Here is a 23,434-nt window from a genome sequence, read left to right as displayed (position 1 = left end):
CACGAGGTCACACATGCATGCTCACACACGTACACACGGTCACACAAACAAAGATTAATTGTCCCGCATAACCTTAACAGATTGTTGGGGCAAGTGTTGTTAGAGCGAGCACCCATGAAGGTCGGCACGACGCACGACGGGGGGTGGTGGGTGGCCACCACCATGCCCGGCCACCTTTGTCTCCAGAGTACCGATGTTAACACATCGCACCAAGTACTTATTTGAGGCCGAGTCGACCTTGGGAAGGCCCATGACTGGTTCAGATAATCTGTACTAGCAGTGAGTGGGAATCGAACCCGGGTCGCCATGTTCTCAGTGAACCGCGACCACCACCGCTCCCCACACACGCACAAAAACAGCAGCCACCTTTCGCCACCGACTGGCGGTGACGTCACCGCAGTGTTTGTGCCAGGCTAGGTGCACACTGAGGCCACATGGAATGACGAAGGCTCGCTGCTGGCAGGAAGTCACGGGAAAGAACCAGGTGCCATGGGTTTGACTGACTGAGATGGCTGGCAGATGCATCACCTGTGCTTCCTCTACTGTGACAACCACTTCGCTTCTGCTCCCCGCACACACGCACACGGTTAAGCACGCATGCACACGGATGCACGCACGCACACCTGAAGGAAGCACCCAAAACAGCAGTGGTGGGCCTTAACCAGACATGGATCTAGAAACTTCCCAGAAGAAGGCACGCTTGGGTGTTGGGGTCGTTTTAAATAGGACGTTCGATATATTTTCAATGGTAAGTATCGAAAACAATTTTCGGGGGAATAGGGGCGATTGCCCCCCCCTCGCCTGCCCTGCTACCTCCAAAGCCCCCCCACCCCCCCCCCTCCGGCCCCCTCCCCCCGTTCCCAACCGTGAGTGTCTCCGGTGCCGCCTGCGCTCGTACTCACTGGAAGTTCACCTTGTCCACCTGGAACCTCGTCTCGTAAATCCCCGATGTGAGAACTCGGCACCGCAGTAGATCCTGTACTCACACACACACACGAAGAAAAAGATCCCCCCCGGGTGTCCTTCAACAGCCTGTTGGGGCAAGTGCTGTCGGCGAGCAGCACCTGTGAAGGCCGGCACGGCACACGAGGGAGTGGGTGGCCAGCACCACGCACGGCCACCTTTATCGACCCGGTGCTAATGTTTACACAATGCACTGGGTACTCGCTTTAAGGCCGAGTCGACCTAGGGGAGGCCCAGGGCGGGTTGAGATATTCGTCACCGGTTTTGGCCACGAGCTGGAATCGAACTCGAGCAACCAGGTTCGTAGCGCAGCACGCCGATGGATACTCGACCGCTCCCCACCCCACACGTGCGCACGCATGCAACCACATACACAAACATGCGCACAGCGGCACGCACGTACACTCCTAAGTACACGCATACACACACTCGCACACCCACATATACAACACAACGCGCGCGCGCACACACAAACACCAATATATCCACTCCCTCGCACAGACACGCTACAGCATGCACGCACACACACGTATACCTACAACAACATGCAAACGCACAACCGCACACGGCGGCACCGGCACCGCTCGTCCGCGCCGTGCGTGTCCCCCGTCTTCACCGCCGACACGGCGCTCGGACTAACACCGAGCGCCGTGCCGACGGTACCAGGGAGGGGCCAGCGAGCACCAGCGTCCCCCCACCAGCCCCCCCCCCCACCCCACCACCCACCACCACCTTCCCCCACCACCCCCAACCCTCCCTTCCCCTCCACAGCCCCGACGGAACGAGCTCCAGGTGGGATCACGCTGGCGCCACCAGGCACGGCACCGACAGCGATGATGATGATGATGATATACCCGCGGGTTTGTATATAAACACGGGCGGGCGGGCGTGCGAGGGAGCGGGCGTGCGCACGTGACGCGCGCCACTGAACGCGCGTGTGCGTCTCAACTTCAGCAGGCGTCGCTCGTGCGGCTACAAACACACCCGCCCGCTCTCCCAGGCCGCACGCACGCACGCTCGCACGCACCGGCCAACAACACAAAGTACCAATACAATGACCTGCCAATACACTCGCCCCCAAAGGCCACTACTCGTACAAACGAACGCGCACTGCGATTACACGAATCGAATCACCGCCGATAACTAGCCGACACACAACCGATACTAACCAACGCGCATTAACCAAAACACCCCCCACACACACACACCACTATCCTCCACAGATCCCCCCCCCCCACACACACACCTCCCCTCCACTACCCCCACCCCCGCCCCCCTGCTCACCACCCAACTCAACAATGGCCTCGTATCAAACACCCCTTGGGCACGGACTGGGTGGGGTGCACGTGGGGTTGGTGAGCGTTGGTTAGGTGAGCGTGGGAGGGGTGAGCGTGGGGATTGGCGAGTGTTGGTTAGGTGAGCGTGGGAGGGGTGAGCGTGGGGATTGGCGAGTGTTGGTTAGGTGAGCGTGGGAGGGGTGAGTGTGGGGATTGGCGAGTGTTGGTTAGGTGAGCGTGGGAGGGGTGAGTGTGGGGATTGGATGAGTACAAGTTGGGTTAGCGTGAGTTGGGTGAGCAATGGCCCCGGGCAAGTGGGCGATTTGGGTGAGCGTGGGCGAGTGCCGGTGAGTACGGATTGGGCGAGTGTTGGCGACACGTGGGTTTGCCGAGTACTCGTTGGGTGAGGGTGAGCAGGCCGAGCGCGAGGGGGTGAGCGGAGTGTGGTGGTGGAGGCTGTGGCCTCACCTGGTCGGTGGGTGAGTAGTTGCTCTGACTGATGACGTCTATTCTGTCCAGGAAGCTGAAAGGCAGAAAGCAAAACGCAGGCAACGTCAACCACCCAGCTCCCACAGCACCCTCCTGCACCTCCCTGCATTAACCCTGCACTCCCCTTCACCACCTCCTGCACTCCCCTTCACCACCTCCTGCACCTCCCTGCACTCCCCTTCACCACCTCCTGCACCTCCCTGCATTAACCCTGCACTCCCTTTCACCACCCTTCACCACTCTGCACTCCCCTTTCACCACCCTTCACCACCCTGCACTCCCCCTTCACCACCCTGCACTCCCCTTTCACCACCCTTCACCACCCTGCACTCCCCTTTCACCACCCTTCACCACCCTGCACTCCCCTTTCACCACCCTTCACCACCCTGCACTCCCCTTTCACCACCCTTCACCACCCTGCACTCCCCTTTCACCACCCTTCACCACCCTGCACTCCCCCTTCACCACCCTTCACTACCCTGCACTCCCCTTTCACCACCCTTCACCACCCTGCACTCCCCTTTCACCACCCTTCACCACCCTGCACTCCCCTTCCACCACCTCCTGCACTTCTGGCGCCTGCGCGGGGCGCCGCCCGCCTCCCCCCACCACCGAACCTACACCTGCACAGGTGCGGTCGGGAGGGGGGAGGGCGCGCGGGGGGGGGGGGGGGCGACAGCGTGGTACTGTACCTACAGCAAAACAATCGCCATGGCAACGCTCGCGCGGCAAACACGGGCGCCGGAGCGGGTACCACCGTGTTTGCTCGTCCGCCGCGAACGCACGTTCCCGCTCGCGCGACGCCGCCGCCGCCGACGACGAGAGGGCCGGGGGAGAGAGGGAGAGAGAGGAGAGAAGGAGGAGAAGGAGGAGAAGGAGGAGAAGAAGGAGGAGGAGGAGAAGGAGGAGAAGGAGGAGGAGAGATGAAAACAGAGGGCACGCGGAAAAGTCGAAACATCCGTAAACAAAGGCAGGGGCCCCATCGGCACAACCGCCCCCCCCCCACCGCCCCACCCATCACCCCCGTTGCCGAGGGCTACCCCAAGCACGCCCACCCGCTCGGCGTCACCGTATCAACCGCTCGGTTGCCGCGGCGACGCCTACAGCATCACACATCAATCATTAACAGAGCGTGGGGGGGGGGGGGCTACGGGGGGGGGGGGACGGTGGGTAGGGGTGTGGGGCATTATTTGAGGGGGGGTGTTGGGGGTGAGGAGTTGGGTGGGGGGGAGGCGAGGCGTTGGGGGGGGGTGAGGAGTTGAGGGGGGGAGGGGCCAGGTAGGACCAAGTTGTAGTTCCCTCTTGAGGTTTTCTTAAAAGGCAAAGGTGCAGCCCTGCAACGGCTTGTTCACTCCACCGCTGGCAGAAGGACCCTCTCAAGTCCTCTGGAAAGATCCTCCACGTAACATCTGGCCTGCTCTTCCACACTGGCCAGCCATGCGACTGTGGTGCTGGATGGACAGTGGCCGGTGGGAGTAGGGGGGGGGGCGTTGGGAGGGGGCGAAGCGGGGGATTGAAGAAAAATGCTTCCGTACTATAACTACCGCACTGGGAAATCGAACATCCAGCCTCTCCATGGATCCTCACTGCACTCTTCCCCCACGCACTCCCCTCTCATCTCACTCCACTCTCCCCTCTCATCTCACTCAACTCTCCCCCACGCACTCTCCCCTTTCCCTCTACTCCGAGGGGTCTTGCACAGCTCCCCAAGTTTAACATGACACCGATTCAACAGCAGGAACAACAGCAATAATAACCACCGGTTGGCTTTGCAAATCTGCCAGTCCGTCACCTCCGTATCACTCTCGTATTACTACTACCATGGTTACTGTTCCCGTGACGTTCCCTCCAACAGTGTGTGGGGGAAGTGTCCATCAGACATTCCTTCATCTCATCCACAATGCGCTCAACCCCCACCACCCTGGGCGTCAAAACACTCACTCACCCATTCACACACTCACTCAGGCACTCACGCACTTACCGATTCACTCATCCACTCACCACTTATTCACTCACGCACTCACCACTTACTGATTCACTCACCACTTATTCACTCAGGCACTCACCACTTACTCCTTCACTCATCCACTCACCACTTATTCACACACTCAATCACCAAAGCACTCACCACTTACCGATTCACTCATCCACACACTCAATCACCAAAGCACTCACCACTTACCGATTCACTCATCCACTCACCACTTATTCACACACTCAATCACCACAGCACTCACCACTTACCGATTCACTCATCCACTCACCAATTATTCAAACACTCACCCCCACCCACCCGCTCACGCAACTCGCCACACTACAGGAGGTCACAACGCTTCTCTTTCTGCTTCTTCCCTGGCACCGTGTCCACTTTGGAATTCTCTCCCCGTCGACTCTTTCCCCCGGCCAAAAGTTCCCGCGTAGTAACCCAGCTCAATTAAATGAACGCGTTGCGCCCGTATCTATTTCACCTTCAATAGCGCCGTTTGTTTGCCGAACCACTTCACATCTCGGGGCCTGCGATTTGGCAACGACGATTCCAAAAAAAAAAATCTTTCCGTCGCATCGGCGGCTCGTCAGCGGCACGCTAAACCGCCCGCCTTGTCGGCGCAGCCCAGGAGGGGCGCGCGCTTCACGCACGATTCACAACCCGGCAGGCCACCCTGGTCAATACTGCGCGCGTTAACCGTGAAAAATACCACGGCGCCGTGTCCGCTTTGCGAACTGACGTTATTAAAGAGAGTGGGGGGGGGGGGCCCATCGTTGCGCTGGCGTCTCGGTTCAAATTTGTAACTTTACCTTACTGCTGGGGGTTGGGGCAGGAGATGTTAACTACCTCGCCCGGTATACAGGAGGTTGTGGGTTCAATCGCGACCCTGACGCCTCATCATCACGGTGGCCAGGAGATGTTAACTACCTCGCCCGGTATACAGGAGGTTGTGGATTCAATCGCGACCCTGACGCTTGTTCTATATTTGGAGTTTGCGCGTCTCTCTACCTCTCTCTCACCGTGGTCTTCCCTCCACGTTGAGGATCAACATCATGCGTTGAAGAGCATTTGGCTGCTGTAAATTTCCACGTGATGATAAGCCGCTTCGTTGAGCTATCATTTGAGGTGGCCAGGTTGCTTCTGAAAATAAGAGCTACATCGCTCAGTGGGGCCTAACCCGGTAAAATAAAAAAAAATGGTTTCTAGTTTAAATAGTTTATAATAACTACTGCCGGCTGTGCTCGCTTGTGCAACACGGCGCCCCTCGCACAAGGACTGGCGCCACGCCGACGGCGAGAGCGTCGCGAAAAAGTGCCGGCCATTCGAGTGGACGACCGGGGGAGGAGCGGCTCACGAAAGCCGACCACCGCCGTCGCCGTTTACTCTCCGTTCACACAATTTCATCCGCCGCAAACGACACCGGGGCCACCGGGGCCACCGGGGCCGCCCGCTGCTCAAGCGGCTGACGGCACAAACCAACGGACAGATGCACGGACAGCCGGACAGAGGAAGACGGACACTCACAAAAGAGAAATATCCCCCCCACCACCTTTCGGATAGCATTAACAGGATGTTGGGGCAAGGGCTGTTAACGAGCAGCGCCTATGAAGGCCCGGCACGGTGCTCGATGGGGGTGAGGGTGGCCCAGCACCACCCGCGGCCGCTTTTGTCGCCCCAGTTCTCAAGTTTAGATGTCCCGCACCAGGTATTAGGTTTTAAGGCTTTGTCAATCTAGAGGAGGCAAATGGGAGCTTCAGATATTCGGGAATCGAAGTTGCAGTACCACTCCCCCAAACAGACACACGCAAGCAGATGGATACAAGGAAGGAATGGGCAGCAAATGAGACATTCCTCGTCTCTCGGGTTCTCACCTCGTTCACCGAAATAAAAGGAAAGCTAAACGGACGGACGGGCGGGCGAACAGGGCGACGGGAACCGCTGGGTGCAATCTGCCCTGCCATGGCCGGACGGAGGGCGTGACCCCCGACCCACGCGGAGGGCGCGACCCCCGACACACGCGGAGGGCGCGACCCCCGACACACGCGGAGGGCGCGACCCCCGACACACGCGGAGGGCGCGACCCCCGACCCACGCGGAGGGCGCGACCCCCGACCCACGCGGAGGGCGCGACCCCCGACACACGCGGAGGGCGCGACCCCAACCCAGCCCCTGAGGCACTGGCAGAAACAGGGAATGTGCGTGCCATTGACGTGTACAAGGGGAGCGGCGGCGCAGTGGCTGGCGCGCTACGCTAGGCAACCAGCAACCTGAGTTCAATCCTCGGCCATGGCCAACGTGAGTGGCGAATATCTCGACTGAACTGGTTCCGGGCCCTACCCCTGTCGCGACTCCGCGGTCGAACCGGTACCCGGCGCGGTGCGCGCGTGCGAACATCGTAAAGGGGGAGACAAAGGCAGCCGGGCACGGCGATGGCCACGCATCCACCCCTACTTGCGCGTCGTGCCGGCCTTCGTAGGTGTGCGCGCTCGCTAACAGCACTTGCCCCAAACGGCCTGTGTGGGCTACACGAGGGGAGACTGGGAGGGAGAGTGGAGGAGGGGTCTGTCTGTCTGTCTCCGCGTGTGTGCGCGAGAGAGAGACGGTTTGCAGGCGGACACGCAGAGACGGACAAACACGGTGGCACAGACGTGTACACACCGAGTTGAACGAGACAGAGGGGAGGCAGAGAAATAAGGAAACAGGGGTGGGGGGTGGGGGCAAAACTAGCGTAGTCCCTTTGGGTTATGAATGCATTACACAGCTCACTGGCGGCTTGTCACTGCGGAAACGTGCTAAAAATAGCTCTGCTCTGCTCTCTCTCTCCCCCTCAATCTCCCCCCTCTCCCTCACCCCCTCTGCCTCTCACTCCCCTCCCACCGACTGCGGCGGGCGGGCAGGCGTTGCTGAGCGCCGAGCGGCCCTGGCAGGACGCATCGCGGCCACGGAGGGGGGTGCCTCCACACCACCGTCCGCCCCCCACAACACACGAGTTGCCAGCGAACGCGGGAGCGACCTCCGACACTTAACCGCTAACCTCCAGATCTTTAACACCCCGCGCCCCCCCAAAACCTCCACGACAACAAGGTTCACCCCCTCACTGGCATGAGCTGGTGGTGCTGGGTGTGGTGAGTAGGGTGGCGGGGGGCAGTTAACGCCCCCCCCCCCCCACCGGTGCCCCCCCCCCAGGCCCCCAACGCTTCCAACCCCATCACTACTGGCTGCACTGTACGACTTGCAGGTCGCCAAACCCCAATTCAAAACGGCGCACCACCATATTTGGAAGGCGGGCTTAAAAGACGTGGCGGTGGTTGAAGGGAATAATTTAAATATTTTTTGTTCCTCTCTTTCTCTCCCCTCTCCCTCCCTCTCCCCTCTCCCTCCCTCTCCCCTCTCCCCCCCCTCTCCCCTCTCCCTCTCCCTCCCCTCTCCCCCCCTCTCGCCTCTCGCTCTTCTCTCTCTCCTCTCGGAGTGACCCGGCATCATCAGCCGAGTTCTGACCCCAGCACCGCCGCTCGGCACGCGTGGCGGCGGGAGGGATGCGGGGGAGGTGGGGGGGAGGGGAGAGATTGGTGGTGGTGGGGGAGATTGGTGGGGGGGGGGGGGGGGATTGGTGGGGGGGGGCGCCGTTGCGTCTCATTGCTGCTTTATTTGGGCCGAGGAGGCGACGGGTCGCCAACGGGCGCGGGGGTCCTCGGTGGAAAGACGGCGACCCAACGACGACGGCGAGAGCCGGGGACCTCCTCCTCCTCCTCCACCTCCTCCTCCTCCTCCTCGTCTCCTTGACCTTGACGAGACGACATCGACTCGTCGCGAGACTCGTCCGTCTTGCTCTGTCATTCAAGAACCTCCTTTTGTCAAAAAGAAAAATATAAACCTCCCCCCCCCCCACGACCACCACCATCCCCACCCCGCCCCCCTTAAAAGGTGTCCGCTGTTTGGATCTGGGCCCATGTAGGGCTGAAGGAGAAGAAGCGGTTTGGAATTTTAACGGCCACGCAGGCGAGTCGAGTGTTTGTGGTTCCTCTGGCCCGGCCTCCGAGGACACCGGGCGACCACGCAGAGCAAACCCGTGCGCGCGCACGCACGTGCCCATGTACGCGCACGCACGCGCCCGTGTACACGCACGCACGCGCCCGTGTACACGCATTACGTCCATGTACCTGCACGCCCGTGTACGCGTACGCATGTGGCGCCCGTCTACGCGCACGTCCGTATACCCGCACGCGCGTGCGTGCGCGTGCGTGTGTTGTACACACCTGAGAGCGACCGTCGGTACGCGCACGCACGTGTAGGCCGACACGTGCACACCTGTGTGTACGCGCAGCCCGCAAGTACACGCTAGTGTGCGTGTGCACACAAGCCAAAGCAGTGCGTACACCGGTGAGTACACACGCCCAACCAGTGAGCACGCCAATGAGCACACCATTGCGTACACACGTCCAACCAGTGAGTAATCCAGTGAGTACACCAATGCGTACACCAATGCGTACACGATGGCGTACACCGGTGAGCACACACCAGCGCGTACACCAATGAGCACGCCATTGCGTGCACGCACACAATCAGCGAGTAAACCGGTAAGCACACCAGCGAGCACACCACAAGGCGTACACCAGTGAGTGGGCCAATGCGTACACGAGTGAGTACACCAATGAGTACACACCGGTGCAATGGTGAGGCAAGGCGCAGGGACTCGGCAGCCTCCCTATGGCCCGCGGCGCCCTAAACGTTCTGCGGGCGGGCAGACTGGTTTACTGGGGGAGACAGGTTTACTGGGGGAGACAGGTTGACTGGGGGAGACAGGTTTACTGGGGGAGACAGGTTTACTGGGGGAGACAGGTTTACTGGGGGGAGACAGGTTTACTGGGGGAGACAGGTTTACTGGGGGGAGACAGGTTTACTGGGGGGAGACAGGTTTACTGGGGGGAGACAGGTTTACTGGGGGAGACAGGTTTACTGGGGGAGACAGGTTTACTGGGTGAGACAGGTTTACTGGGGGAGACAGGTTTACTGGGGGAGACAGGTTTACTGGGGGAGACAGGTTTACTGGGGGGAGACAGGTTTACTGGGGGAGACAGGTTTACTGGGGGGAGACAGGTTTACTGGGGGAGACAGGTTTACTGGGTGAGACAGGTTTACTGGGTGAGACAGGTTTACTGGGGGAGACAGGTTTACTGGGGGGAGACAGGTTTACTGGGGGGAGACAGGTTTACTGGGGAGACAGGTTTACTGGGTGAGACAGGTTTACTGGGGGAGACAGGTTTACTGGGGAGACAGGTTTACTGGGGGGAGACAGGTTTACTGGGGGGAGACAGGTTTACTGGGGAGACAGGTTTACTGGGTGAGACAGGTTTACTGGGGGAGACAGGTTTACTGGGGGGAGACAGGTTGACTGGGGGAGACAGGTTTACTGGAGAGACAGGTTTACTGGGGGAGACAGGTTTACTGGGGGGAGACAGGTTTACTGGGGGAGACAGGTTTACTGGGGGGAGACAGGTTTACTGGGGGGAGACAGGTTTACTGGGGGGAGACAGGTTTACTGGGGAGACAGGTTTACTGGGTGAGACAGGTTTACTGGGGGAGACAGGTTTACTGGGGGGAGACAGGTTTACTGGGGGAGACAGGTTTACTGGGTGAGACAGGTTTACTGGGTGAGACAGGTTTACTGGGGGAGACAGGTTTACTGGGGGGAGACAGGTTTACTGGGGGGAGACAGGTTTACTGGGGAGACAGGTTTACTGGGTGAGACAGGTTTACTGGGGGAGACTGGTTTACTGGGGGGAGACAGGTTTACTGGGGGGAGACAGGTTTACTGGGGGGAGACAGGTTGACTGGGGGGAGACAGGTTTACTGGGGGGAGACAGGTTTACTGGGGAGACAGGTTTACTGGGTGAGACAGGTTTACTGGGGGGAGACAGGTTTACTGGGGAGACAGGTTTACTGGGTAAGACAGGTTTACTGGGGGAGACAGGTTTACTGGGGGGAGACAGGTTTACTGGGGAGACAGGTTTACTGGGGGGAGACAGGTTTACTGGGGGGAGACAGGTTTACTGGGGAGACAGGTTTACTGGGTGAGACAGGTTTACTGGGTGAGACAGGTTTACTGGGGGAGACAGGTTTACTGGGGGGAGACAGGTTGACTGGGGGAGACAGGTTTACTGGGGAGACAGGTTTACTGGGGGAGACAGGTTTACTGGGGGGAGACAGGTTTACTGGGGGAGACAGGTTTACTGGGGGGAGACAGGTTTACTGGGGGGAGACAGGTTTACTGGGGGGAGACAGGTTTACTGGGGAGACAGGTTTACTGGGTGAGACATGTTTACTGGGGGAGACAGGTTTACTGGGGGGAGACAGGTTTACTGGGGGAGACAGGTTTACTGGGTGAGACAGGTTTACTGGGTGAGACAGGTTTACTGGGGGAGACAGGTTTACTGGGGGGAGACAGGTTTACTGGGGGGAGACAGGTTTACTGGGGAGACAGGTTTACTGGGTGAGACAGGTTTACTGGGGGAGACAGGTTTACTGGGGGGAGACAGGTTGACTGGGGGAGACAGGTTTACTGGGGAGACAGGTTTACTGGGGGAGACAGGTTTACTGGGGGGAGACAGGTTTACTGGGGGAGACAGGTTTACTGGGGGGAGACAGGTTTACTGGGGGGAGACAGGTTTACTGGGGGGAGACAGGTTTACTGGGGAGACAGGTTTACTGGGGAGACAGGTTTACTGGGGGAGACAGGTTTACTGGGGGGAGACAGGTTTACTGGGGGAGACAGGTTTACTGGGGGGAGACAGGTTTACTGGGGGGAGACAGGTTTACTGGGGGAGACAGGTTTACTGGGTGAGACAGGTTTACTGGGTGAGACAGGTTTACTGGGAGACAGGTTTACTGGGTGAGACAGGTTTACTGGGAGACAGGTTTACTGGGTAAGACAGGTTTACTGGGGGGAGACAGGTTTACTGGGGGGAGACAGGTTTACTGGGAGACAGGTTTACTGGGGGAGACAGGTTTACTGGGGGGAGACAGGTTTACTGGGGGAGACAGGTTTACTGGGGGAGACAGGTTTACTGGGGGGAGACAGGTTTACTGGGGGAGACAGGTTTACTGGGAGAGACAGGTTTACTGGGGGGAGACAGGTTTACTGGGGGAGACAGGTTTACTGGGGGAGACAGGTTTACTGGGGGAGACAGGTTTACTGGGGGGAGACAGGTTTACTGGGGGAGACAGGTTTACTGGGGGAGACAGGTTTACTGGGAGACAGGTTTACTGGGAGAGACAGGTTTACTGGGGGGAGACAGGTTTACTGGGGGGAGACAGGTTTACTGGGGAGACAGGTTTACTGGGGGAGACAGGTTTACTGGGGGAGACAGGTTTACTGGGAGACAGGTTTACTGGGTGAGACAGGTTTACTGGGAGACAGGTTTACTGGGGGAGACAGGTTTACTGGGGGAGACAGGTTTACTGGGGGGAGACAGGTTTACTGGGGGGAGACAGGTTTACTGGGGGGAGACAGGTTTACTGGGTGAGACAGGTTTACTGGGGGGAGACAGGTTTACTGGGGGGAGACAGGTTTACTGGGGGGAGACAGGTTTACTGGGGGAGACAGGTTTACTGGGGGGAGACAGGTTTACTGGGTGAGACAGGTTTACTGGGGGAGACAGGTTTACTGGGGGGAGACAGGTTTACTGGGGGGAGACAGGTTTACTGGGTGAGACAGGTTTACTGGGGGAGACAGGTTTACTGGGGGAGACAGGTTTACTGGGGGAGACAGGTTTACTGGGAGACAGGTTTACTGGGTGAGACAGGTTTACTGGGAGACAGGTTTACTGGGGGAGACAGGTTTACTGGGGGAGACAGGTTTACTGGGGGGAGACAGGTTTACTGGGGGGAGACAGGTTTACTGGGGGAGACAGGTTTACTGGGGGAGACAGGTTTACTGGGGGGAGACAGGTTTACTGGGGGGAGACAGGTTTACTGGGGGGAGACAGGTTTACTGGGGGAGACAGGTTTACTGGGGGGAGACAGGTTTACTGGGTGAGACAGGTTTACTGGGGGAGACAGGTTTACTGGGGGGAGACAGGTTTACTGGGGGGAGACAGGTTTACTGGGGGAGACAGGTTTACTGGGGGGAGACAGGTTTACTGGGGGGAGACAGGTTTACTGGGGGAGACAGGTTTACTGGGGGGAGACAGGTTTACTGGGGGAGACAGGTTTACTGGGGGGAGACAGGTTTACTGGGGGAGACAGGTTTACTGGGGGAGACAGGTTTACTGGGGGAGACAGGTTTACTGGGGGGAGACAGGTTTACTGGGGGGAAACAGGTTTACTGGGGGAGACAGGTTTACTGGGGGAGACAGGTTTACTGGGGAGACAGGTTTACTGGGGGAGACAGGTTTACTGGGAGACAGGTTTACTGGGAGACAGGTTTACTGAGTGGAGACAGGTTTACTGGGGAGACAGGTTTACTGGGGGAGACAGGTTTACTGGGGGGAGACAGGTTTACTGGGGAGAGACAGGTTTACTGGGAGACAGGTTTACTGGGAGACAGGTTTACTGGGGGAGACAGGTTTACTGGGAGACAGGTTTACTGGGAGACAGGTTTACTGGGGGAGACAGGTTTACTGAGTGGAGACAGGTTTACTGGGGAGACAGGTTTACTGGGAGACAGGTTTACTGGGGGAGACAGGTTTACTGGGGGGAGGCAGGTTTACTGGGGGGAGGCAGGTTTACTGGGGGAGACAGGTTTACTGGGAGACAGGTTTACTGGGAGACAGGTTTACTGGGGAGACAGGTTTACTGGGTGAGACAGGTTTACTGGGAGACAGGTTTACTGGGGGGAGACAGGTTTACTGGGGGGAGACAGGTTTACTGGGGGGAGACAGGTTTACTGGGAGACAGGTTTACTGGGGGGAGACAGGTTTACTGGGGGGAGACAGGTTTACTGGGGGGAGACAGGTTTACTGGGAGAGACAGGTTTACTGGGAGACAGGTTTACGGGGGGAGACAGGTTTACTGGGGGAGACAGGTTTACTGGGGGAGACAGGTTTACTGGGGGAGACAGGTTTACTGGGGGAGACAGGTTTACTGGGGGAGACAGGTTTATTGGGGGGAGACAGGTTTATTGGGGGGAGACAGTTTTAGTGGGGGGAGACAGTTTTAGTGGGGGGAGACAGGATTAGTGGGGGGAGACAGGTTTACTGGGGGGAGACAGGTTTACTGGGGGAGACAGGTTTACTGGGGGGAGACAGGTTTACTGGGGGGAGACAGGTTTACTGGGGGGAGACAGGTTTACTGGGGGAGACAGGTTTACTGGGGGAGACAGGTTTACCGGGGGAGACAGGTTTACCGGGGGAGACAGGTTTACCGGGGGAGACAGGTTTACTGGGGGGAGACAGGTTTACTGGGGAGACAGGTTTACTGGGGAGACAGGTTTACTGGGGAGACAGGTTTACTGGGGAGACAGGATTACTGGGGGGAGACAGGTTTAATGGGGGGAGACAGGTTTACAGGGGGAGACAGGTTTACTGGGGGAGACAGGTTTACTGGGGGGAGACAGGTTTACTGGGGGGAGACAGGTTTACTGGGGGAGACAGGTTTACTGGGGGAGACAGGTTTACTGGGGGGAGACAGGTTTACTGGGTGAGACAGGTTTACTGGGGGAGACAGGTTTACTGGGGGGGAGACAGGTTTACTGGGGGAGACAGGTTTACTGGATGAGAGAGGTTTACTGAGTGGAGACAGGTTTACTGGGGGAGACAGGTTTACTGGGAGACAGGTTTACTGGGGGAGACAGGTTTACTGGGGGGGACAGGTTTACTGGGGGAGACAGGTTTACTGGGGGAGACAGGTTTACTGGGGGAGACAGGTTTACTGGGAGACAGGTTTACTGGGGGAGACAGGTTTACTGGGGGAGACAGGTTTACTGGGGGAGACAGGTTTACTGGGGGAGACAGGTTTACTGGGAGACAGGTTTACTGGGGGAGACAGGTTTACTGGGGGAGACAGGTTTACTGGGGGAGACAGGTTTACTGGGGGAGACAGGTTTACTGGGGGAGACAGGTTTACTGGGGGAGACAGGTTTACTGGGGGAGACAGGTTTACTGGGGGAGACAGGTTTACTGGGGGAGACAGGTTTACTGGGGGAGACAGGTTTACTGGGGGAGACAGGTTTACTGGGGGAGACAGGTTTACTGGGGGAGACAGGTTTACTGGGGGAGACAGGTTTACTGGGGGAGACAGGTTTACTGGGGGAGACAGGTTTACTGGGGGAGACAGGTTTACTGGGGGAGACAGGTTTACTGGGGGAGACAGGTTTACTGGGGGAGACAGGTTTACTGGGGGAGACAGGTTTACTGGGGGAGACAGGTTTACTGGGGGAGACAGGTTTACTGGGGAGATAGGTTTACTGGGGGAGACAGGTTTAGTGGGGGGAGACAGGTTTACTGGGGGAGACAGGTTTACTGGGGGAGACAGGTTTACTGGGGGAGACAGGTTTATTGGGGGGAGACAGGTTTATTGGGGGGAACCAGGTTTACTGGGGGGAGACAGGTTTACTGGGGGAGACAGGTTTACTGGGGGGAGACAGGTTTACTGGGAGAGACAGGTTTACTGGGGGGAGACAGGTTTAGTGGGGGGAGACAGGTTTAGTGGGGGGAGACAGGTTTAGTGGGGGGAGACAGGATTAGTGGGGGGAGACAGGATTAGTGGGGGGAGACAGGTTTAGTGGGGGGAGACAGGTTTACTGGGGGGAGACAGGTTTACTGGGGGGAGACAGGTTTACTGGGGGGAGACAGATTTACTGGGGGGAGACAGATTTACTGGGGGAGACAGGTTTACCGGGGGAGACAGGTTTACCGGGGGAGACAGGTTTACTGGGGAGAGACAGGTTTACTGGGGAGAGACAGGTTTACCGGGGGAGACAGGTTTACCGGGGGAGACAGGTTTACCGGGGGAGACAGGTTTACCGGGGGAGACAGGTTTACTGGGGAGACAGGTTTACTGGGGAGACAGGTTTAATGGGGGGAGACAGGTTTACTGGGAGACAGGTTTACTGGGTGAGACAGGTTTACTGGGGAGACAGGTTTACTGGGGAGACAGGTTTACTGGGGAGACAGGTTTAATGGGGGGAGACAGGTTTACTGGGAGACAGGTTTACTGGGTGAGACAGGTTTACTGGGTGAGACAGGTTTACTGGGGGGACAGGTTTACCGGGGGGGACAGGTTTACTGGGGGAGACAGGTTTACTGGGGGAGACAGGTTTACTGGGGGGAGACAGGTTTACTGGGTGAGACAGGTTTACTGGGGGAGACAGGTTTACTGGGGGAGACAGGTTTACTGGGTGAGACAGGTTTACTAGGGGAGACAGGTTTACTGGGGGGAGACAGGTTTACTGGGGGAGACAGGTTTACTGGATGAGAGAGGTTTACTGAGTGGAGACAGGTTTACTGGGGGAGACAGGTTTACTGGGAGACAGGTTTACTGGGAGACAGGTTTACTGGGGGAGACAGGTTTACTGGGGGAGACAGGTTTACTGGGGGAGACAGGTTTACTGGGGGAGACAGGTTTACTGGGGGGGACTGGTTTACTGGGGGGAGACTGGTTTACTTGGGGGAGACAGGTTTACTTGGGGGAGACAGGTTTACTGGGGGAGACAGGTTTACTGGGGGAGACAGGTTTACTGGGGGAGACAGGTTTACTGGGGGGAGACAGGTTTACTGGGGGGACAGGTTTACTGGGGGAGACAGGTTTACTGGGGGAGACAGGTTTACTGGGGGAGACCGGTTTACTGGGGGGAGACAGGTTTACTGGGGGAGACAGGTTTACTGGGTGAGACAGGTTTACTGGAGGAGACAGGTTTACTGGGAGAGATAGGTTTACTGGGGGAGACAGGTTTACTGGGGGAGACAGGTTTACTGGGGGGAGACAGGTTTACTGGGGGAGACAGGTTTACTGGAGGAGACAGGTTTACTGGGGGAGACAGGTTTACTGGGGGAGACAGGTTTACTGGGGGAGACAGGTTTACTGGGGGAGACAGGTTTACTGGGGGAGACAGGTTTACTGGGGGAGACAGGTTTACTGGGGGAGACAGGTTTACTGGGGGAGACAGGTTTACTGGGGGGAGACAGGTTTACTGGGGGAGACAAGTTTAACTCGCTCCGTAAATTCAAGTCGAGTAATAGCGGCGACGCAGATAAACACGGGGAGGGGCACGGGGGGGGGGCAGCGGTCCCGGGCGTGTGATGCTTAGCAAGGGGGACCGCCGCCGGGGCATTGCGCGGAGGTGACAACATGAGACGGCTGGGTGGGTGTGGCTGGGCTACGGTGAGTGTGAGGTGTGTGAGTTGGTGTGTGTGATAGTGAGGTGTGTGAGTTGGTGTGTGTGATAGTGAGGTGTGTGACTTGGTGTGTGTGTGTGTTTGTGACGTGTGTGGGTTGGTGTGTGGGTTGGTGTGTGTGTGTTTGTGAGGTGTGTGGGTTGGTGTGTGTGTGATACGAGTTGGTGTGTTTGTATGTATTTGTGAGATGTGTGGGTTGGTGTTTGTGAGGTGCGTGGGTTGATGTGTGTGTGTGAGGTGGGTTGGTGTGTGTGTGCGAAGTGTGTGTGGGTAGGTGTGTGTGTGAGGTGTGTGGCTAAGGTAGTGCAGTGTGTAAGGTGGGTTGGTGTGTTTGTGTGAGGTGTGTGGCTGGGCTAGTGTGTATGTGTGCGAGGTGTGTGTATGTGTGTGAGGTGTGTGGCTGGGCTAGTGTGTATGCGTGTGTGCGTTTGTCAGGTGTATGGGTTGGTGTGTGTGTGTATGAGGTGTGTGGGTTGGTGTGTGTGTGTTTGTCAGGTGTATGGGTTGGTGTGTGTGTGTGTATGAGGTGTGTGGGTTGGTGTGTGTGTGTTTGTCAGGTGTATGGGTTGGTGTGTGTGTGTGTATGAGGTGTGTGGGTTGGTGTGTGTGTGTTTGTGAGGTGTGTGGGTTGGTGTGTGTGTGTATGAGGTGTGTGGGTTGGCGTGTGTGCGTTTGTCAGGTGTATGGGTTGGTGTGTGTATGAGGTGTGTGGGTTGGTGTGTGTGTGTTTGTCAGGTGTATGGGTTGGTGTGTGTGTGTATGAGGTGTGTGGGTTGGTGTGTGTGTGTATGAGGTGTGTGGGTTGGTGTGTGTGTGTATGAGGTGTGTGGGTTGGCGTGTGTGCGTTTGTCAGGTGTATGGGTTGGTGTGTGTATGAGGTGTGTGGGTTGGTGTGTGTGTGTTTGTCAGGTGTATGGGTTGGTGTGTGTGTGTGTATGAGGTGTGTGGGTTGGTGTGTGTGTGTATGAGGTGTGTGGGTTGGTGTGTGTGTGTATGAGGTGTGTGGGTTGGCGTGTGTGCGTTTGTCAGGTGTATGGGTTGGTGTGTGTATGAGGTGTGTGGGTTGGTGTGTGTGTGTTTGTCAGGTGTATGGGTTGGTGTGTGTATGTATGAGGTGTGTGGGTTGGTGTGTGTGTGTTTGTGAGGTGTGTGGGTTGGTGTGTGTGTGTATGAGGTGTGTGGGTTGGTGTGTGTGTTTGTCAGGTGTATGGGTTGGTGTGTGTGTGTGTATGAGGTGTGTGGGTTGGTGTGTGTGTGTGTATGAGGTGTGTGGGTTGGTGTGTGTGTGTGTTTGTCAGGTGTATGGGTTGGTGTGTGTGTGTGTATGAGGTGTGTGGGTTGGTGTGTGTGTGTGAGGTGTGTGGGTTGGTGTGTGTGTGTATGAGGTGTGTGGGTTGGTGTGTGTGTGTTTGTCAGGTGTATGGGTTGGTGTGTGTGTGTGTATGAGGTGTGTGGGTTGGTGTGTGTGTGTGAGGTGTGTGGGTTGGTGTGTGTGTGTATGAGGTGTGTGGGTTGGTGTGTGTGTGTTTGTCAGGTGTATGGGTTGGTGTGTGTGTGTTTGTGAGGTGTGTGGGTGTGTGCGCATGGTGCAACGGTTCGTGCAATGCACTACAAACCCGGCCAATCTGAGATTGATTCCCGCTCATGGCCATCAAAACCGGTGACGATTATCTGAACCGGTCCTGGGCCAAATGAGTACCTGGTGCGGTGTGTAAACATCACCACTAGGGAGACAAAGGCGGCCGGGCGTGGTGCTTGCTACCCACCCCCTCGTGTGCCGTGCTGACCTTCATAAGTGCTCTCTAACAGCACTTGCCCCTACAGTCTGTTAAAGGCTATACAGGGCATCTTTGCCTTTGTCTTTTTGGGGTGTGTAGGGAGTGTGCGGTGTGTGCAGCGAGTGATTGAGTGTCCGAGGCGTGTGTGGGTTAGTGTGTGGTGTGCGTGTCATCTGCCAGTCGACCTGTAACACCCTGGGGGAGTCTGTCCTGTGACCTACTGCCAGCAGCGGGTCTTGCACACTTCCAAGCAACAGCCTCAAGGTGCACCTAGCCTGGCGCAGGCGCTGTGGTGACGTCACCGTCATCACTCAAGTGTTGTTGCTGCTGTCCGGTTGCCGTGTGTGCGGTTTACCGTGCGTCAGTGTGAAAGCTTCATCGTGCTGGTATGGGGCTGTTGCTGGGGGTTAACGACACACGCAGGCCTTTGCTGGGGGTACTCATTACCAGCTGGGTCCTTCCCGGAATAATGACCCCCCCCCCCCCCACGCTCCCCTGCGGCCCCGTACCTGCATCCACGGGGGACGCGATGAGACCGCTCAGGTGCGTCACTCGCCGTGACGTAAGCGAAAATATAAACTAATGATGACCGAGAGCACGCGAGTAACATCGCAGACGTCCACGACGTCGCCCCGAGCACGATCCAGCAGGGCTCACGCCGGAAGGCCCAAGAGTCCGCGCTACCGACCACAGCGGTGGCAACGCCGGCACTGCCTCCCCGTTACCGACCACGGCGGTGGCAACGCCGGCGCCGCATCCGCGCTACCGACCACAGCGGTGGCAACGCCGGCGCCGTCTCCGCGCCATCCATCAGAGCGGTGGCAAGCACGGCGCAGCGGTGGTACTAGGGTTACCACCGCACTGCTGTTAAGAAGAATGTCTCACAACACCGGAGGAGGGGGGAACTCCATGTCAACGCATTGTCTGCAGAGGGGGATTTAAGTTATTGTTATTTTAACATATCGTAGACTTTTGCGACCAATATGATCCATAATAGAGGTCTTTTGGGTAAGAGCGCATAAATATCAATGTGTCGTTACACCCACCGCCACCACTCGACACGGCCAGTTTAGTAAGGTTTCATTACCACGCAACGGACAAACACGGCAACTTTTAACGCCACCGGTAAGAATTATAAAATGGCCCAGGTCAGTAGCTGCCTCACTCAAGAACAGGACGATCCGGCACGGATGGCATTGGCAAGGGGGGGGGGGGGGGGGGGCGGCAGTTTAAAATACACGACTCGCTGCGTCGCCGGAATCGGCGACCTCTAGATCGGATCGCGAGTCCAGGAGCGTGCCGGCTGTCACTCCGTTGTGGCAGCTCGCTCGCACGAGATAATTGCCGGGTCGAGATTCGAGCGTGTGCAGGCGACGGCGGCCAAGGGCCGACCGGCGCGCGCGGGCGAGCAAGGGCCGAGCGGCGAGTGTGTGCGGGCGAGAGGGCGAGGAGGGCGCACTCACTACTTTGCGCAGTCGATGAGCTGGTACTCGTTGGAGCGCTCGAAGCAGGCCTTGACCCCGTCGTCCTCCCACAGTGCCTTGGCGTGGACGTAGAACTCCTAGGAACCCGGCACACGGACGCACACGCAGACACGCACACACACACGTCAGAATAATATTAGATCAGACTGCACGGTAGTCTTCTACGTTTAAGGGACATGCAATGATCTAACCCCCCCCCCTTTCCCCCCCCTTCGCTCCCTCCACTTTCTTAAGTTCTTCCCTCACCTTCCGCTTCCCCATATAAAAAAAAACCACATACACACTGCTGGCGGTCTCAACTGAGCGTGGCAGCGAGCCCACTCTGCTGCCTTCTCTAAACTCGTCCCTACGTCGCGGTTTGTGCTCTGTACCGGGCTACTCCTGAAACAACAATTTAGAAAGCCACATGACGTGGACAACCAGGGTAGGCCTTCCACCAAAACAAGCCCCTCGTGCTGGGGCACCATCTGACAAAGACAAAGATCCCTCGTGTAGCCTTTAACAGACTGTTGAGACAAGTGCTGTTAGCGAGCACCTTTGAAGCCCTGCACAGCACACGAGGGGGTGGGTGGACAGCACCACGCCGGGCCGCCTTTGTCTCCCGAGTGGCGATGTGTTACGCACTGCACCAGGTATTAATTCGAGGCTGAGTCGACCTAGGGGAGACGCGGGACCAGTTCAGATAATCGTCACTGGTGTTGGCCGTGAGCTGGAATCGATCTCGGGTCGCCAGGTTCGTAGCGCAGCGTAGCGCTAACCGTTACACTACCGTTCCCCACTGCCATTCACACACGCACACAATCAAACACACGGAACATAGAGATCCCCCGTATAGCCTTCTCCGGCTGCTGGGGCAAGTGCTGTTAGCGAGCAGCACCTACGAAGGCCGGCATGGCACGCTAGGGGGTCGGGCGGGACTAGGACCACGCCCGGCCGCCTTAGCCTCGTTTATACATTGCACCGGGTGCTCGTTTGAGGCCGAGTCGACCAAGGGGAGGCCCATAACCGGTGTCAAGATATAGGTCACCGATATTAGTGATAAAAGCGGGAATCGAACTCGGGTCGCTGGGTTCGTAGCGCAGTGCGCAAACCACTGCACCACCACTCCACCTACACACACACACACAAATGTACACGTGTACACACGAGACAAGCACATATAGAAAGGGACAAAAGACAAAGATCACCCGTAGAGTCTGTAATACTGTTGGGGCAAGTGCTGCTCGCGAGCACTTATGAAGGCCGGCACAGCACAGGAGGGGGTGGGTCGCCACCCGGCCACCTTTGTCTCCCCAGTGGCGATGTTTACACACCATACCAGGTACTCATTTGAGGCTGAGGCCCAGCACCAGTTCAGATAATCGTCAACTGGTGTTTGGCCGTGAGCGGGTCGTGCCGCTCGCTAACCCGCTAAACTAACGCAAACTGGGGGTGTACACGCTGTGGTGTGCACACGCTGTGGTGTACACACGATCTAGTTTACCAGCTGATAAGGTCTCGCGAGATGTAGAGTCACACTCTGGTGTGCACGCTTTGGGGCGCGCGCACGCTCTGGGGTGCGCACACACCACGGGTGTACGTGCTCTGGGGTACACAAACTGGGGGTGCACATGCACAAGGGCACAGATGTATTTAAAGGCTCAAGTTCACCGCTCGCTGATAAGGTCTCGCGAGATGTAGGACGCGGGTTAGAGTCCGACGGCCCAGACTTCCCACCAGGACGGCTCGACGGCCACAACGCCATCATCCGCCCCTGGCGACCTGCCCACAACGATCGGTGACGGACGGAGACGGCGGTGACGTTTTTCGTCGCGAAACGCAATGAGTGACAGTCTCGACGAGAACGAACGTCAAGTCGTTGACCAAAGTGAGAAAAGCTGGGCCCCCGTTTGTCGAAACGAGGAGTGCCGGAGACACGTGGGGACCCCGGTAACGCACGGGAGATCCCTGTCACACGCACGGTGAACCCCGGGAATGTGTTCGGGGATCCTGGTCACACGCACAGGAACCCTGGTCACACACACTGGGACCCCGGTAACGCAACACGGGGGGGGGGGGAACCCTGCGACACGTTGGGATGTAGCGTTGATGCACCTTGACCCAGACGCACTAGATTTTATGGGTGGACAGTTCCACAGTTTCGGACGTGCATTTCAGGCACTTGTTAAAAGTGTAGATTATCATGAGTACAGTCCAATATCACCGTAAAGAGGCTCTTTGCTTGGGTAACACCGGCCGGCCAGGCGACTCGAGCGGCAGAGCCAGCGGCTCGCAATCAGAAAGTCGTAAGTTCAAATCTTGGCTCGTGGGGGGGGGGGGGGGGGGTTGACTCAGGCCACCAGTCGCTATGTGGGAAAGTGGATCTCCAGACCTGTAAACAAACGGGAGATGAGCACCAAATGCTCAGTTCTTTTAGCACCGAGGGGGGGGGGGGGTGGGGGGGGGGGGGGACGGGGTGGGCCCAGTGACCCACGGGGGGCTGCGGGGCTGGCGTATAAGCCTGCTGGGGCCATTGGCACAAGTGACCTCTGGGCCTGAAACACAGCGTGGCCCATTGTGGCCGGGTTTAGCGATGACAACGGTGGCCTGCGTGTTCCGTGACCCGCTTGCCGGAACAATTTGAATCTGTCAGATGTTCCTTGATGTCCTGCGGTGTCTGGCACTTTGCACCTCTCACCCACTGGGCTCTCTCGCGGGCGAATGCCGAGCGGTGAAGGTGCGCGATTTGGGGCCGCGTGACGCAGTCCCTGTTAGAACACAACTGCGTTTGTGTTTTTCGTGGTTGTGCCGTTTAGCCCTCTCCCTGCCTCTCCGGCACGCGGCCTTTCAAGTCTCGTCACTCCCGTGTTGTTCGGCACCACGGCCGACGCTTCGCTTCCCCTTTCGCCGTTCTGTTCTTGCGCGCGATTTATACGCGGTTGAGGGGCTCGCGATGCCAATGGCGAGGTCTGCTACTGCTGTTGCTGCTGCTGCTGCTGCCGCCGCGACGACAGGAGGGCTTCAGCGGTTCATAGTCTGGGTTGCATGGCCACAGTCACAGCAGGTGCGGCTTGTGTCTTGAGTTTTCCCATCCGTGAAGGATATGTGGCGCACCGGCCTATCGGTGGTACTGATGATGCGGTCC

General features: G+C 57.8%; 1 protein-coding gene and 2 long non-coding RNA genes across 3 annotated transcripts in view; 2 read left to right on the top strand and 1 right to left on the bottom strand.

The window, feature by feature from the left end:
- LOC116954227 (guanine nucleotide-binding protein G(s) subunit alpha-like) overlaps positions 1–23,434 on the bottom strand; it is a 67,470-nt gene that overhangs the window by 12,436 nt on the left and 31,600 nt on the right. The window contains exons 5-7 of the mRNA XM_032974787.2: positions 20,290–20,387; positions 2,709–2,763; positions 903–976 (exon numbers count right to left, since the gene is read on the bottom strand). Of these exons, the coding sequence (XP_032830678.2) occupies positions 903–976; positions 2,709–2,763; positions 20,290–20,387 (227 nt within the window). The remainder of the gene's footprint in view (positions 1–902; positions 977–2,708; positions 2,764–20,289; positions 20,388–23,434) is intronic.
- On the top strand, positions 9,564–9,929 carry LOC142905434 (uncharacterized). The gene is made up of 3 exons (XR_012929610.1): positions 9,564–9,611; positions 9,686–9,776; positions 9,886–9,929. It is a non-coding gene; the product is annotated as an uncharacterized LOC142905434 (long non-coding RNA).
- LOC142905435 (uncharacterized) lies at positions 12,820–13,603 on the top strand. Its single transcript, XR_012929611.1, has 3 exons — positions 12,820–12,868; positions 12,924–13,015; positions 13,539–13,603. It is a non-coding gene; the product is annotated as an uncharacterized LOC142905435 (long non-coding RNA).

The sequence above is a fragment of the Petromyzon marinus genome, chromosome 54 (assembly GCF_048934315.1).
Source record: "Petromyzon marinus isolate PM22_M1 ecotype Great Lakes invasive population chromosome 54, UKy_Petmar_22M1.pri1.0, whole genome shotgun sequence".
Lineage (NCBI taxonomy): Eukaryota > Metazoa > Chordata > Hyperoartia > Petromyzontiformes > Petromyzontidae > Petromyzon > Petromyzon marinus.
This window is presented reverse-complemented; position numbering and strand designations above follow the sequence as displayed.